The sequence below is a fragment of the Salmo trutta genome, chromosome 12 (genome assembly GCF_901001165.1).
Source record: "Salmo trutta chromosome 12, fSalTru1.1, whole genome shotgun sequence".
NCBI classification, from domain to species: domain Eukaryota; kingdom Metazoa; phylum Chordata; class Actinopteri; order Salmoniformes; family Salmonidae; genus Salmo; species Salmo trutta.
In genome coordinates, this window is record NC_042968.1 from 40625705 (window position 1) to 40641002 (window position 15298).

At 45.5% G+C, this 15298-nt stretch overlaps 1 protein-coding gene across 1 annotated transcript in view; it reads right to left on the reverse strand.

Annotated features, from left to right (window-relative positions):
- Positions 1-1326: 1326 nt before the first annotated feature.
- The window catches only part of LOC115202540 (uncharacterized protein KIAA1755), a gene marked incomplete at its 3' end in the record, with an annotated part of 49924 nt that continues 35952 nt past the window's right edge, over positions 1327-15298 (reverse strand). The window contains exons 10-12 of the mRNA XM_029766665.1: positions 5495-5633; positions 3301-3423; positions 1327-1521 (exon numbers count right to left, since the gene is read on the reverse strand). Coding sequence (XP_029622525.1) covers positions 1327-1521; positions 3301-3423; positions 5495-5633 — 457 coding nt within the window. The remainder of the gene's footprint in view (positions 1522-3300; positions 3424-5494; positions 5634-15298) is intronic.

The following is a 15298-nucleotide window of genomic DNA, read 5'->3' on the forward strand; positions in this document are numbered from 1 at the left end:
TTGGATGCATATTTTATGTGGTTGAAATACTATCAGCTTTTATGATGCTGATAAAGATAGCACCTTTACAGATGGTCCCTAACTTTAAATTCAAATTCTCTCTAGATGCTGATGAAGATAACACCTTTACAGACGGTCCCTAACTACACATTCACATTCTCTCTAGATGCTGATAAAGATAGTACCTTTACAGATGGTCCCTAACTACACATCCACATTCTCTCTAGATGCTGATAAAGACAGCACCTTTACAGACGGTCCCTAACTGCACATTCACATTCTCTCTAGATGCTGATAAAGATAGCACCTTTACAGACGGTGCCTAACTTTAAATTCACATTCTCTCTAGATGCTGATAAAGATAGCACCTTTACAGACGGTCCCTAACTACACATTCACATTCTCTCTAGATGCTGATAAAGAGGGCACCTTTACAGACGGTCCCTAACTGCACATTCACATTCTCTCTAGATGCTGATAAAGAGGGCACCTTTACAGACGGTCCCTAACTGCACATTCACATTCTCTCTAGATGCTGATAAAGATAGCACCTTTACAGACGGTCCCTAACTACACATTCACATTCTCTCTAGATGCTGATAAAGAGGGCACCTTTACAGACGGTCCCTAACTGCACATTCACATTCTCTCTAGATGCTGATAAAGAGGGCACCTTTACAGACGGTCCCTAACTGCACATTCACATTCTCTCTAGATGCTGATAAAGATAGCACCTTTACAGACGGTCCCTAACTACACATTCACATTCTCTCTAGATGCTGATAAAGAGGGCACCTTTACAGACGGTCCCTAACTGCACATTCACATTCTCTCTAGATGCTGATAAAGATAGCACCTTTACAGACGGTCCCTAACTACACATTCACATTCTCTCTAGATGCTGATAAAGAGGGCACCTTTACAGACGGTCCCTAACTGCACATTCACATTCTCTCTAGATGCTGATAAAGATAGACGGTCCCTAACTACACATTCACATTCTCTCAAGATGCTGAAATAAAGAAACCATATTTCTCCACTTCTGTTCCCGAATCAAAAAGTACATTTGGTGTATCATATTACTGCAAGAAATGTTTCATTCTGCAGGAAGAACATTCAAACAAAGCTATTCGAAATAGCATGTGCCACACCGAGTCTTGTGAATGATGCTGCTGAGGCAGTAAAGAGAGCCTGAGACAGAGAGAGAAAGATGGGGTGAGAGAAGGAGAGAGAGATATAGAGAGAGAGGGTGAGCGAGAGTGAGAGAATGAGAGAGATACAGAGAGAGAGAGAGAGAGAGAGAGAAAGAGAGAGAGTAGTTCCTCTTACCTTGTCGAAGAACTCGTAGAGACGTACGGTCTTGTCGATGTTGGTCTTGGTGTCTTCTACCCTCTGGGAGAAGTCGTGCAGGTGGACCCAGAAGGATCGAACTTTGACCTCGTACACCTGCAACTCGGCTGACGACAAGTCTTCCCAGCGTTCTAGACGTTTCAGCAGCGCCTCACCTCCCTTACAGTGTTCCTGAAGACAGGATGAATATACAGTCAACTCTAACCCTTACAGTGTTCCTATAGACAGGATGAATATACAGTCAACCCTAACCCTACAGTGTTCCTATAGACAGGATGAATATACAGTCAACCCTAACCCTACAGTGTTCCTATAGACAGGATGAATATACAGTCAACCCTAACCCTACAGTGTTCCTATAGACAGGATGAATATACAGTCAACCCTAACCCTACAGTGTTCCTGAAGACAGGATGAATATACAGTCAACCCTAACCCTACAGTGTTCCTGAAGACAGGATGAATATACAGTCAACCCTAACCCTTACAGTGTTCCTGAAGACAGGATGAATATACAGTCAACCCTAACCCTACAGTGTTCCTATAGACAGGATGAATATACAGTCAACCCTAACCCTTACAGTGTTCCTGAAGACAGGATGAATATACAGTCAACCCTAACCCTTACAGTGTTCCTATAGACAGGATGAATATACAGTCAACCCTAACCCTTACAGTGTTCCTATAGACAGGATGAATATACAGTCAACCCTAACAGTGTTCCTATAGGACAAAACAGACAGTAACTTTTATAGCTCTCTCTCTCACACCCCCCCCCCCCCGGTAGGATTGTCAAACACCTCTGAACAAAATCTCTTTTGTTTTCACACAGCAAAGACCTTGAAGTCACTCAGCCTTGTTAAAATACTCCAAACCAGAAGGTGGCAGTAGTGTTGTTTGGCAATGCATGTCTGTGTTATTTGCTTAGTTAATGGTCTTGATTCCAATGTTAGCTAGCTATCTAGCTAGCTGCGCTAATGTTGCTATTTTGTATAAAGCCCCTGTAGATAATAGCCAGATCCCACAGCTAGATAACTAAAAAAACAAATGAATTCACTCTCCATGATCCCATACTGCCAGTGGCAGCTCATAGCCACATGTTTAGCTAACTAACGTTAGCATATTTGCTAGCTAGCACAACATAGCTATGCTAGCCAGCTGTTTCATGGAAACTAATCCATTGTGATTTAATGATATAATACTAGCTAGTATTGACATTATAATGTGGTTGTTAGCTAGCATGGAGGAAGTGTTTACTGTTGTGTGCATTGCGTCTGTGCACGATCCCATAGCCCACATTATGAAGTGATACTGGCTCATGACATGTAACCGTGGATGTCATTCAGTCAGTCAGTCAGTCAGTCAGTCAGTCAGACAGACAGACAGACAGACAGACAGACAGACAGACAGACAGACAGACAGACAGACAGACAGACAGACAGACAGACAGACAGACAGACAGACAGACAGAGGTACCTATGTAAGCAGCCGTACAGAGGGAGAGAGAGACAGCCAGTCAGTCGGCCAGCCAGTCAGCCAGTCAGTCAGAGGTACCTACGTAAGCAGCAGTGTAGACAGACAGCCAGTCAGCCAGCCAGTCAGTCAGTCAGAGGTACCAACGTAAGCAGCAGTGAAGAAGGACAGCCAGCCAGTCAGCCAGCCAGTCAGCCAGTCAGCCAGTCAGTCAGCCAGTCAGTCAGTCAGCCAGCCAGCCAGTCAGTCAGCCAGCCAGTCAGCCAGAGGTACCTACGTAAGCAGCAGTGTAGACAGACAGCCAGTCAGCCAGCCAGTCAGTCAGTCAGAGGTATCAACGTAAGCAGCAGTGAAGAAGGACAACCAGCCAGTCAGCCAGCCAGTCAGCCAGTCAGCCAGTCAGTCAGCCAGTCAGCCAGTCAGTCAGTCAGCCAGCCAGCCAGTCAGTCAGCCAGCCAGTCAGCCAGAGGTACCTACGTAAGCAGCAGTGTAGAAGTCTCTGAAGAGGGTCTGTTTGCTGTGCAGCTGCTCCAGAGAATCCTCCAGCTCTCCGAGTGTTCTCAGACGCCTCTCTCCTACCTCCTCAATCCAGTCACTCACCTACACACACACACACACAGAATGACAATAACTGTAAATCTATGACAGCCTCCTAATGTACAGTTGATGCTTGTAATCAGGGGTTCCCAAAACCTTTTCTGCCCCGTGACTCCATTTTGATAAATAAAGAAACGTGGTGACCCCCCATCATGTAAAACAAAGCTCTGTAATCAACGGCCAATGTTTATGGTTTATAGAAAATATATTCCACAGCGGTTTAGATGGTACAGTGATTCTCTACACTAGACTTGTTTAGTGTTTTATCAACCAGGAAATGGCGGAGCGATTTCTACACATTGCACCTTTAAGTCATTATGTATATACTGTTTTTCTATACTATTCTACTGTATCTCAGTCCGTTCAGCTCTGACATCGCTCATCCATATGTATAAAGTCTTAATTCATTCCTACTTAGATTTATGTGTTATTTTGCGGTTTATGTTGTCAAACTGTTAGATATTACGAGTTAGATATTACTGTACTGTCGGAGCTAGAAACACAAGCATTTCACTACACTCGCAATATCATCTGCTAATCACGTGTATGTGACCAATACAATGTTATTTGATTTTAAACGGTTGACAAGATAGAGCCTCTCTGTTTACTAGAACCTCATCTAGAGGCTACCGATGTGACCCCAGTTCTACGAACCAACTCTCTGTTTACTAGAACCTCATCTAGAGGCTACCGGAGGTTACCGATGTGACCCCAGTTCTACGAACCAACTCTCTGTTTACTAGAACCTCATCTAGAGGCTACCGGAGGTTACCGATGTGACCCCAGTTCAACCAACCAAACGCAACGTTTAGTTTTTTCTCCTGACCCCATTTTCATATCAGGACCCCTAGTTTGGAATACACTGCTATAATGCATCATAGCTGAGTTATAAGCTGTTATGTACAGTACCTCCTTGAATCCCTCTCCAGGCTCCTGAACCATGGTAAACTCCAGTCCCAGCCCCTATAACCAGCCCTATCCCCAGCCCCTATAACCAGCCCCTATACCCAGCCCCTATACCCAGCCCCTATACCCAGCCCCTATAACCACACCTATCCCTATAACCAGCCCCAGACCCTATAACCAGCCCCTATAACCAGCCCCTATCCCTATAACCAGCCCCTATAACCAGCCCCTATCCCTATAACCAGCCCCAGCCCCTATAACCAGCCCCTATCCCCAGCCCCTACAACCAGCCCCTATCACTATAACCAGCCCCTATCCCCCAGCCCCTATAACCAGCCCCAGCCCCTATAACCAGCCCCTATCCCCAGCCCCTATAACCAGCCCCAGCCCCTATAACCAGCCCCTATCCCCAGCCCCCACCCCTGTCCCTATCCCCAGCCCCTATAACCAGCCCCCAGCCCCTATAACCAGCCCCTATCCCCCAGCCCCTATAACCATCCCCAGCCCCTATAACCAGCCCCTATCCCCAGCCCCTATAACCAGCCCCAGCCCCTATAACCAGCCCCTATCCCCCAGCCCCAGCCCCTATAACCAGCCCCTATAACCAGCCCCAGCCCCTATAACCAGCCCCTATCCCCAGCCCCTATAACCAGCACCAGGCCCTATAACCAGCCCCTATCCCCAGCCCCTATAACCAGCCCCTATCCCCAGCCCCTATAACCAGACCCTATCCCCTATCCCCAGCCCCTGTAACCAGCCCCTATCCCCAGCCCATATAACCAGCCCCTATAACCAGCCCCTATATCCTGTCCCTATAACCGCCCCTCTCACCTCCTTGAATCCCTGCTCCAGCCCAATACCCCAGCCCTATACCCCAGCCCTATACCCCAGCTCCTCTCACCTCCTTGAATCCCTGCTCCAGCCCTATACCCCAGCCCTATACCCCAGCCCTATACCCCAGCTCCTCTCACCTCCTTGAATCCCTGCTCCAGCCCTATACCCCAGCCCTATACCCCAGCCCTATACCCCAGCTCCTCTCACCTCCTTGAATCCCTGCTCCAGCCCTATACCCCAGCCCTATACCCCAGCTCCTCTCACCTCCTTGAATCCCTGCTCCAGCCCTATACCCCAGCCCTATACCCCAGCCCTATACCCCAGCTCCTCTCACCTCCTTGAATCCCAGCTCCAGCCTCTTGAACTCCATGATAAAGTCCAGTTCCTGAGTGCGTTGGTTGGACAGCATCACCAGCTTGTGAACCAGCTCATCCACATGATCATACAGACCAGCCACAACCTCTACGGCATCTCTGGAGGGACACAGAGAGAGAGAGAGAGATACAGTCCTTTAGACTTCCAGCAGCATAGAGAGAGGCTCCGATAGAAGACAGTATGGTCGTTCCTCAGTCCAATACAACTTTTCCCTCTTTCTTTGCACAGTAGAAACAGAACACTTTCAGCTAGGAAAGACTGTCTTGACTCAGAGGACTATCTTTCACCACAATCAAACTTCTGATGTTTTAACTGTAGAAGAAAGACCTGAGTGTATTGTTGACCGTCCCTCTCTGAAGAAAAGTAAATCTTTCCCTCCCCACTGTGTGCTGTCTTTAGTTGACGACAGACAGAACCAGTCTGTGGTATTACTGTACACTGAGGTTATCACTGACATGGACTGGCAGAGCAGGATGACATCTCATTGGATCACCAGTTGAATTGATTGACATGGGGGGGTGTGGATGTGCTGATTGAGATGAGGGATGAGAGATAAGAGTTTTCATTGGATGAGCTGGTTTGAGTGACAGAGCAGAGTTTGTGTGTGTGTGTGTACTCTACCGTGTCTGTCTGCTTCCTTGTCCGTTGTGTGTATCTGTTGTTAAGGAAGCATTAGCTCAGGGCCGCAGCAGCAGAGACTGACTGAGGACATTGTGAGGGAAGCCTGGGCTGAAGGCCGGGTGGATGACGACAACATGACTTCATAGCCTCTAACCAGCTCTACTGTAGTCCAGTATTACACTGTCCTCACCTTATACTGTACACTCTGTTTCCCCTACAGTTACACCAACTCACACACACCAGTTACACCAACTAACACACACCAGTTACACCAACACACACACACACCAGTTAGACCAACTCACACACACACCAGTGAGACCAACTCACACACACCAGTGAGACCAACTCACACACACCAGTTAGACCAACTCACACACACACCAGTTAGACCAACTCACACACACACCAGTTAGACCAACTCACACATACACCAGTTAGACCAACTCACACACACCAGTTAGACCAACTCACACACACACCAGTTAGACCAACTCACACACACCAGTTAGACCAACTCACACACACACCAGTTAGACCAACTCACACACACACCAGTTAGACCAACTCAAACACACACACACACACCAGTTAGACCAACTCACACACACACCAGTTAGACCAACTCACACACACACCAGTTAGACCAACTCACACACACACCAGTTAGACCAACTCACACACACACCAGTTAGACCAACTCACACATACACCAGTTAGACCAACTCAAACACACACACACACACCAGTTAGACCAACTCACACACACACACACACCAGTTACACCAACTCAAACACACCAGTTAGACCAACTCACACACACACCAGTTAGACCAACTCAAACACACCAGTTAGACCAACTCACACACACACCAGTTAGACCAACTCACACACACCAGTTAGACCAACTCACACACACACCAGTTAGACCAACTCACACACACACCAGTTAGACCAACTCACACACACCAGTTAGACCAACTCACACACACCAGTTAGACCAACTCAAACACACCAGTTAGACCAACTCACACACACACCAGTTAGACCAACTCACACACACCAGTTAGACCAACTCACACACACCAGTTAGACCAACTCACACACACACCAGTTAGACCAACTCACACACACACACACCAGTTAGACCAACTCACACACACACACACCAGTTAGACCAACTCTCACACACACCAGTTAGACCAACTCACACACACCAGTTAGACCAACTCACACACACACACCAGTTAGACCAACTCACACACACCAGTTAGACCAACTCACACACACACCAGTTAGACCAACTCACACACACCAGTTAGACCAACTCACACACACCAGTTAGACCAACTCACACACACACCAGTTAGACCAACTCACACACACACCAGTTAGACCAACTCACACACAGTTAGACCAACTCACACATACACCAGTTAGACCAACTCACACACACCAGTTAGACCAACTCACACACACACCAGTTAGACCAACTCACACACACACCAGTTAGACCAACACACACACACCAGTTAGACCAACTCACACATACACCAGTTAGACCAACACACACACACACCAGTTAGACCAACACACACACACCAGTTAGACCAACTCACACACACCAGTTAGACCAACTCACACACACACCAGTTAGACCAACTCACACACACACCAGTTAGACCAACTCACACACACACCAGTTAGACCAACTCACACACACACCAGTTAGACCAACTCACACACACACCAGTTAGACCAACTCACACACACACCAGTTAGACCAACTCACACACACACCAGTTAGACCAACTCACACACACCAGTTAGACCAACTCACACACCAGTTAGACCAACTCACACACACCCAGTTAGACCAACTCACACACACACCAGTTAGACCAACTCACACACACACCAGTTAGACCAACTCACACACACCAGTTAGACTAACTCACACACACCAGTTAGACCAACTCTCACACACACACCAGTTAGACTAACTCACACACACACCAGTTAGACCAACTCACACACACACACCAGTTAGACCAACTCACACACACACACCAGTTAGACCAGCTCACACACACACCAGTTAGACCAACTCACACACATCCAGTTAGACCAACTCACACACACCAGTTAGCCCAACTCACACACACACCAGTTAGACCAACTCACACACACCAGTTAGACCAACTCACACACACACACCAGTTAGACCAACTCACATACACCAGTTAGACCAACTCACACACACACACCAGTTAGACCAACACACACACACCAGTTAGACCAACACACACACACCAGTTAGACCATCTCACATACGCTGCAGGTAGCCTAGTGGTTAGAGCGTTGGGCCAGTAACCAGCAGGTAGCCTAGTGGTTAGAGCATTGGGCCAGTAACCAGCAGGTAGCCTAGTGATTAGAGCGTTGGGCCAGTAACCAGCAAGTAGTCTAGTGGTTAAAGCGTTGGGTCAGTAACCAGCAGGTAGCCTAGTGGTTAGAGCATTAAGGCCAGTAACCAGCAGGTAGCCTAGTGGTTAGAGCGTTGGGCCAGTAACCAGCAGGTAGCCTAGTGGTTAGAGCGTTGGGCCAGTAACCAGCAGGTAGCCTAGTGGTTAGAGCGTTGGGCCAGTAACCAGCAGGTAGCCTAGTGGTTAGAGTGTTAGGCCAGTAACCAGCAGGTAGCCTAGTGGTTAGAGCGTTGGGCCAGTAACCAGCAGGTAGCCTTGTGGTTAGAGCGTTGGGCCAGTAACCAGCAGGTAGCCTAGTGGTTAGAGCGTTGGGCCAGTAACCAGCAGGTAGCCTAGTGGTTAGAGCGTTGGGCCAGTAACCAGCAGGTAGACTAGTGGTTAGAGTGTTGGACCAGTAACGAGCAGGTAGCCTAGTGGTTAGAGCGTTGGGCCAGTAACCAGCAGGTAGCCTAGTGGTTAGAGCGTTGGGCCAGTAACCAGCAGGTAGCCTAGTGGTTAGAGCGTTGGGCCAGTAACCAGCAGGTAGCCTAGTGGTTAGAGCGTTGGGCCAGTAACCAGCAGGTAACCTAGTGGTTAGAGTGTTGGGCCAGTAACCAGCAGGTTGCCTAGTGGTTAGAGTGTTAGGCCAGTAACCAGCAGGTAACCTAGTGGTTAGAGTGTTGGGCCAGTAACCATTAGGTAGCCTAGTGGTTAGAGCGTTGGGCCAGTAACCAGCAGGTAGCCTAGTGGTTAGAGCGTTGGGCCAGTAACCAGCAGGTAGCCTAGTGGTTAGAGCGTTGGGCCAGTAACCAGCAGGTAGCCTAGTGGTTAGAGTGTTAGGCCAGTAAGCAGCAGGTAGCCTAGTGGTTAGAGCGTTGGGCCAGTAACCAGCAGGTAGCCTAGTGGTTAGAGCGTTGGGCCAGTAACCAGCAGGTAGCCTAGTGGTTAGAGCGTTGGGCCAGTAACCAGCAGGTAGCCTAGTGGTTAGAGCGTTGGGCCAGTAACCAGCAGGTAGACTAGTGGTTAGAGTGTTGGACCAGTAACCAGCAGGTAGCCTCGTGGTTAGAGCGTTGGGCCAGTAACCAGCAGGTAGCCTAGTGGTTAGAGCGTTGGGCCAGTAACCAGCAGGTAACCTAGTGGTTAGAGCGTTGGGCCAGTAACCAGCAGGTAGCCTAGTGGTTAGAGTGTTGGGCCAGTAACCAGCAGGTAGCCTAGTGGTTAGAGCGTTAGCCAGTAACCAGCAGGTAACCTAGTGGTTAGAGCGTTGGGCCAGTAACCAGCAGGTAACCTAGTGGTTAGAGTGTTGGGCCAGTAACCATTAGGTAGCCTAGTGGTTAGAGCGTTGGGCCAGTAACCAGCAGGTAGCCTAGTGGTTAGAGCGTTGGGCCAGTAACCACGACGAGCTTCAATGCCATACAACTCTCCTTCCGTGGTCTCCAACTGCTCCTAAATACAAGTAAAACTAAATGCATGCTCTTCAACCGATCGCTGCCTGCACCTCCCCGTCTGTCCAGCATCACTTCTCTGGACGGTTCTGACTTAAGAATTTGTGGACAACTACAAATACCTAGGTGTCTGGTTAGACTGTAAACTCTCCTTCCAGACTCACATCAAACATCTCCAATCCAAAGTTAAATCTAGAATTGGCTTCCTATTTCGCAACAAAGCATCCTTCACTCATGCTGCCAAACATACCCTCGTAAAACTGACCATCCTACCAATCCTCGACTTCGGCGATGTCATTTACAAAATAGCCTCCAATACCCTACTCAACAAACTGGATGCAGTCTATCACAGTGCCATCCGTTTTGTCACCAAAGCCCCATATACTACCCACCACTGCGACCTGTACGCTCTCGTTGGCTGGCCTTCGCTTCATAATCGTCGCCAAACACATTGGCTCCAGGTCATCTACAAGACCCTGCTAGGTAAAGTCCCCCCTTATCTCCGCTCACTGGTCACCATAGCAGCACCCACCTGTGGCACACGCTCCAGCAGGTATATCTCTCTGGTCACCCCTAAAGCCAACTCCTCCTTTGGTCGTCTCTCCTTCCAGTTCTCTGCTGCCAATGACTGGAACGAACTACAAAAATCTCTGAAACTGGAAACACTTATCTCCCTCACTAGCTTTAAGCACCAGCTGTCAGAGCAGCTCACAGATCACTGCACCTGTACATAGCCCATCTATAATTTAGCCCAAACAACTACCTCTTCCCCTACTGTATTTATTTATTTTATTTATTATTTTGCTCCTTTGCACCATATTATTTATATTTTAACTTTGAACTACAAATCTACCATTCCAGTGTTTTACTTGCTATACTTTATTTACTTTGCCACCATGGCCTTTTTTGCCTTTACCTCCCTTATCTCACATCATTTGCTCACATTGTATACAGTCTTATTTTTTTCTACTGTATCATTGATTGTATGTTTGTTTTACTCCATGTGTAACTCTGTGTTGTTGTATGTTGTCGAACTGCTTAGCTTTATCTTGGCCAGGTCGCAATTGTAAATGAGAACTTGTTCTCAACTTGCCTACCTGGTTAAATAAAGGTGAAATAAAATAATAAAAAAATAAAAAACCAGCAGGTAGCCTAGTGGTTAGAGCGTTGGACCAGTAACCGTAAAGGTTGCTGGGTTGCTGGATCGAGTCCCCGAAGTAAAGTAAAAATATGTCGTTCTGCCCCTGAGCAAGGCAGTTAACCCACTGTTCCCCTGAACAAGGCAGTTAACCCACTGCTCCCCTGAGCAAGGCAGTTAACCCACTGTTCCCCTGAACGAGGCAGTTAACCCACTGTTCCCCTGAACGAGGCAGTTAACCCACTGTTCCCCTGAACGAGGCAGTTAACCCACTGTTCCCCTGAACGAGGCAGTTAACCCACTGTTCCCCTGAACGAGGCAGTTAACCCACTGTTCCCCTGAACGAGGCAGTTAACCCGCTGTTCCCCTGAACGAGGCAGTTAACCTGCTGTTCCCCTGAACAAGGCAGTTAACCCACTGCTCCCCTGAACAAGGCAGTTAACCCACTGTTCCCCTGAACAAGGCAGTTAACCCACTGCTCCCCTGAGCAAGGCAGTTAACCCACTGTTCCCCTGAACGAGGCAGTTAACCCACTGTTCCCCTGAACGAGGCAGTTAACCCACTGCTCCCCTGAACGAGGCAGTTAACCCACTGTTCCCCTGAACAAGGCAGTTAACCCACTGCTCCCCTGAACAAGGCAGTTAACCCACTGCTCCCCTGAACGAGGCAGTTAACCCACTGCTCCCCTGAACAAGGCAGTTAACCCACTGTTCCCCTGAACAAGGCAGTTAACCCACTGCTCCCCTGAACAAGGCAGTTAACCTGCTGTTCCCCTGAACAAGGCAGTTAACCCACTGTTCCCCTGAACAAGGCAGTTAACCCACTGTTCCCCTGAACAAGGCAGTTAACCCACTGTTCCCCTGAACAAGGCAGTTAACCCACTGCTCCCCTGAACAAGGCAGTTAACCCACTGCTCCCCTGAACAAGGCAGTTAACCCACTGCTCCCCTGAACAAGGCAGTTAACCCACTGTTCCCCTGAACAAGGCAGTTAACCCACTGCTCCCCTGAACAAGGCAGTTAACCCACTGCTCCCCTGAACAAGGCAGTTAACCCACTGTTCCCCTGAACAAGGCAGTTAACCCACTGCTCCCCTGAACAAGGCAGTTAACCCACTGCTCCCCTGAACAAGGCAGTTAACCCACTGCTCACCTGAACAAGGCAGTTAACCCACTGTTACCTGGGCGCCAAAGACGTGGATGTGGATTATGGCAGCCCAGTTGAATTATGACATTTCAGTTGAATGCATTCAGTTGTACACCTGACCAGGTATCCCCCCCTCGCCTTCCTGAACACACTAAGTCTGCCCCCTGCTGGCAGAGACAGGACACACACAACACAACTACAAAATCAGCAGTCGACCCAGTCAGACTTCACCGCTGAATCGGTGTAGAGTGACTTGACTGTCACGTCGTCCCAGCAACGGTAGAACCAGTGTGGTGCTGCCCTAGCAACAGGCTGGCCCGGCAGGGGTTCTGTTGTCATGCTAATGTCTGGCTGCATGCTGACTGGACAAGGCTGTCAATCATTATGGCTTTGTCCAAGAAAAGGGAAGGATGGGGTTAGGAAGGCACCTTGGTTTGGCTGTGGGATCTGATAGGCTGGGCCAGGGAGGGTGGGAGATGTTCACAGCCTCAAAATGGAGACTGTGGAAAATCATAAACAATGCAAGGTGCAGAAACACCCACTGTGATGGGTCCCGTCAGACTGCTGCTGGAGGATCAATGGTAAAACATGAGTCTGGATCTCTGTGCGTCTCCTCAGTAGGGGATCAATGGTTCACTAGTGTGTTATAATACAGCTACGACCTGGGGCCTTATAGAACAGACACCTATAACTACAGTAGATATTATAACACCTATAACTACAGTAGATATTATAACACCTATAACTACAGTAGATATTATAACACCTATAACTACAGTAGATATTATAACACCTCTAACTACAGTAGATATTATAACACCTATAACTACGGTAGATATTATAACACCTATAACTACAGTAGATATTATAACACCTATAACTACGGTAGATATTATAACACCTATAACTACAGTAGATAGTATAACACCTATAACTACAGTATATATTATAAAACCTATAACTAGAATCCTAAACTACAGTAGATATTATAACAGCCTATAACTACAGTAGATTATAAACGCCTTATACTACAGTAGATATTATAAAGCCTATAACTACAGTAGATAGTTATAACCTATAACTACAGTAGATATTATAACCCTATAACTACAGTAGATATTATAACACCTATAACTACAGTAGATATTATAACACCTATAACTACAGTAGATATTATAACACCTATAACTACAGTAGATATTATAACACCTATAACTACAGTAGATATTACAACACCTATAACTACAGTAGATATTACAACACCTATAACTACAGTAGATATTATAACACCTATAACTACAGTAGATATTATAACACCTATAACTACAGTAGATATTATAACACCTATAACTACAGTAGATATTATAACACCTATAACTACAGTAGATATTATAACACCTATAACTACAGTAGATATTATAACACAGGCCTATAACTACAGTAGATATTATAACACAGGCCTATAACTACAGTAGATATTATAACACAGGACTATAACTACAGTAGATATTATAACACCTCTAACTACAGTAGATATTATAACACAGGCCTATAACTACAGTAGATATTATAACACCTCTAACTACAGTAGATATTATAACACCTATAACTACAGTAGATATTATAACACCTATAACTACAGTAGATAATATAACACCTATAACTACAGTAGATAATATAACACCTATAACTACAGTAGATATTATAACACCTATAACTACAGTAGATATTATAAACCTATAACTACAGTAGATATTATAACACCTATAACTACAGTATATATTATAACACCTATAACTACAGTATATATTATAACACCTATAACTACAGTAGATAACATAACACCTATAACTACAGTAGATAATATAACACCTCTAACTACAGTAGATATTATAACACAGGCCTATAACTACAGTAGATATTATAACACCTATAACTACAGTAGATATTATAACACCTATAACTACAGTAGATATTATAACACCTATAACTACAGTAGATAATATAACACCTATAACTACAGTAGATATTATAACACCTATAACTACAGTAGATAATATAACACCTCTAACTACAGTAGATATTATAACACAGGCCTATAACTACAGTAGATATTATAACACCTATAACTACAGTAGATATTATAACACCTATAACCACAGTAGATATTATAACACCTATAACCACAGTAGATATTATAACACCTATAACTACAGTAGATATTATAACACCTATAACTACAGTAGATATTATTAACACCTATAACTACAGTAGATATTATTAACCCTATAACTACAGAGATATTATAACACCTATAACCACAGTAAGTATTATAACACCTATAGACTACAGTAGATATTGAACAACCTCTAACTACAAGTAGATATTATAACACCTATAACTACAGTAGATATTATAACACCTATAACTACAGTAGATATTATAACACCTCTAACTACAGTAGATATTATAACACCTCTAACTACAGTAGATATTATAACACCTCTAACTACAGTAGATATTATAACACCTCTAACTACAGTAGATATTATAACACCTATAACTACAGTAGATATTAATAACACCGGCCTATACACTACAGTAGGATATTATAACACAGGCCTATAACTACAGTAGATATTATAACACCTATAACTACAGTAGATATTATAACACCTATAACTACAGTAGATATTATAACACCTATAACTACAGTAGATATTATAACACCTATAACTACAGTAGATATTATAACACAGGCCTATAACTACAGTAGATATTATAACACCGGCCTATAACTACAGTAGATATTATAACACCGGCCTATAACTACAGTAGATATTATAACACCTATAACTACAGTAGATATTATAACACCTATAACTACAGTAGATATTATAACACCTATAACTACAGTAGATATTATAACACCTATAACTACAGTAGATATTAT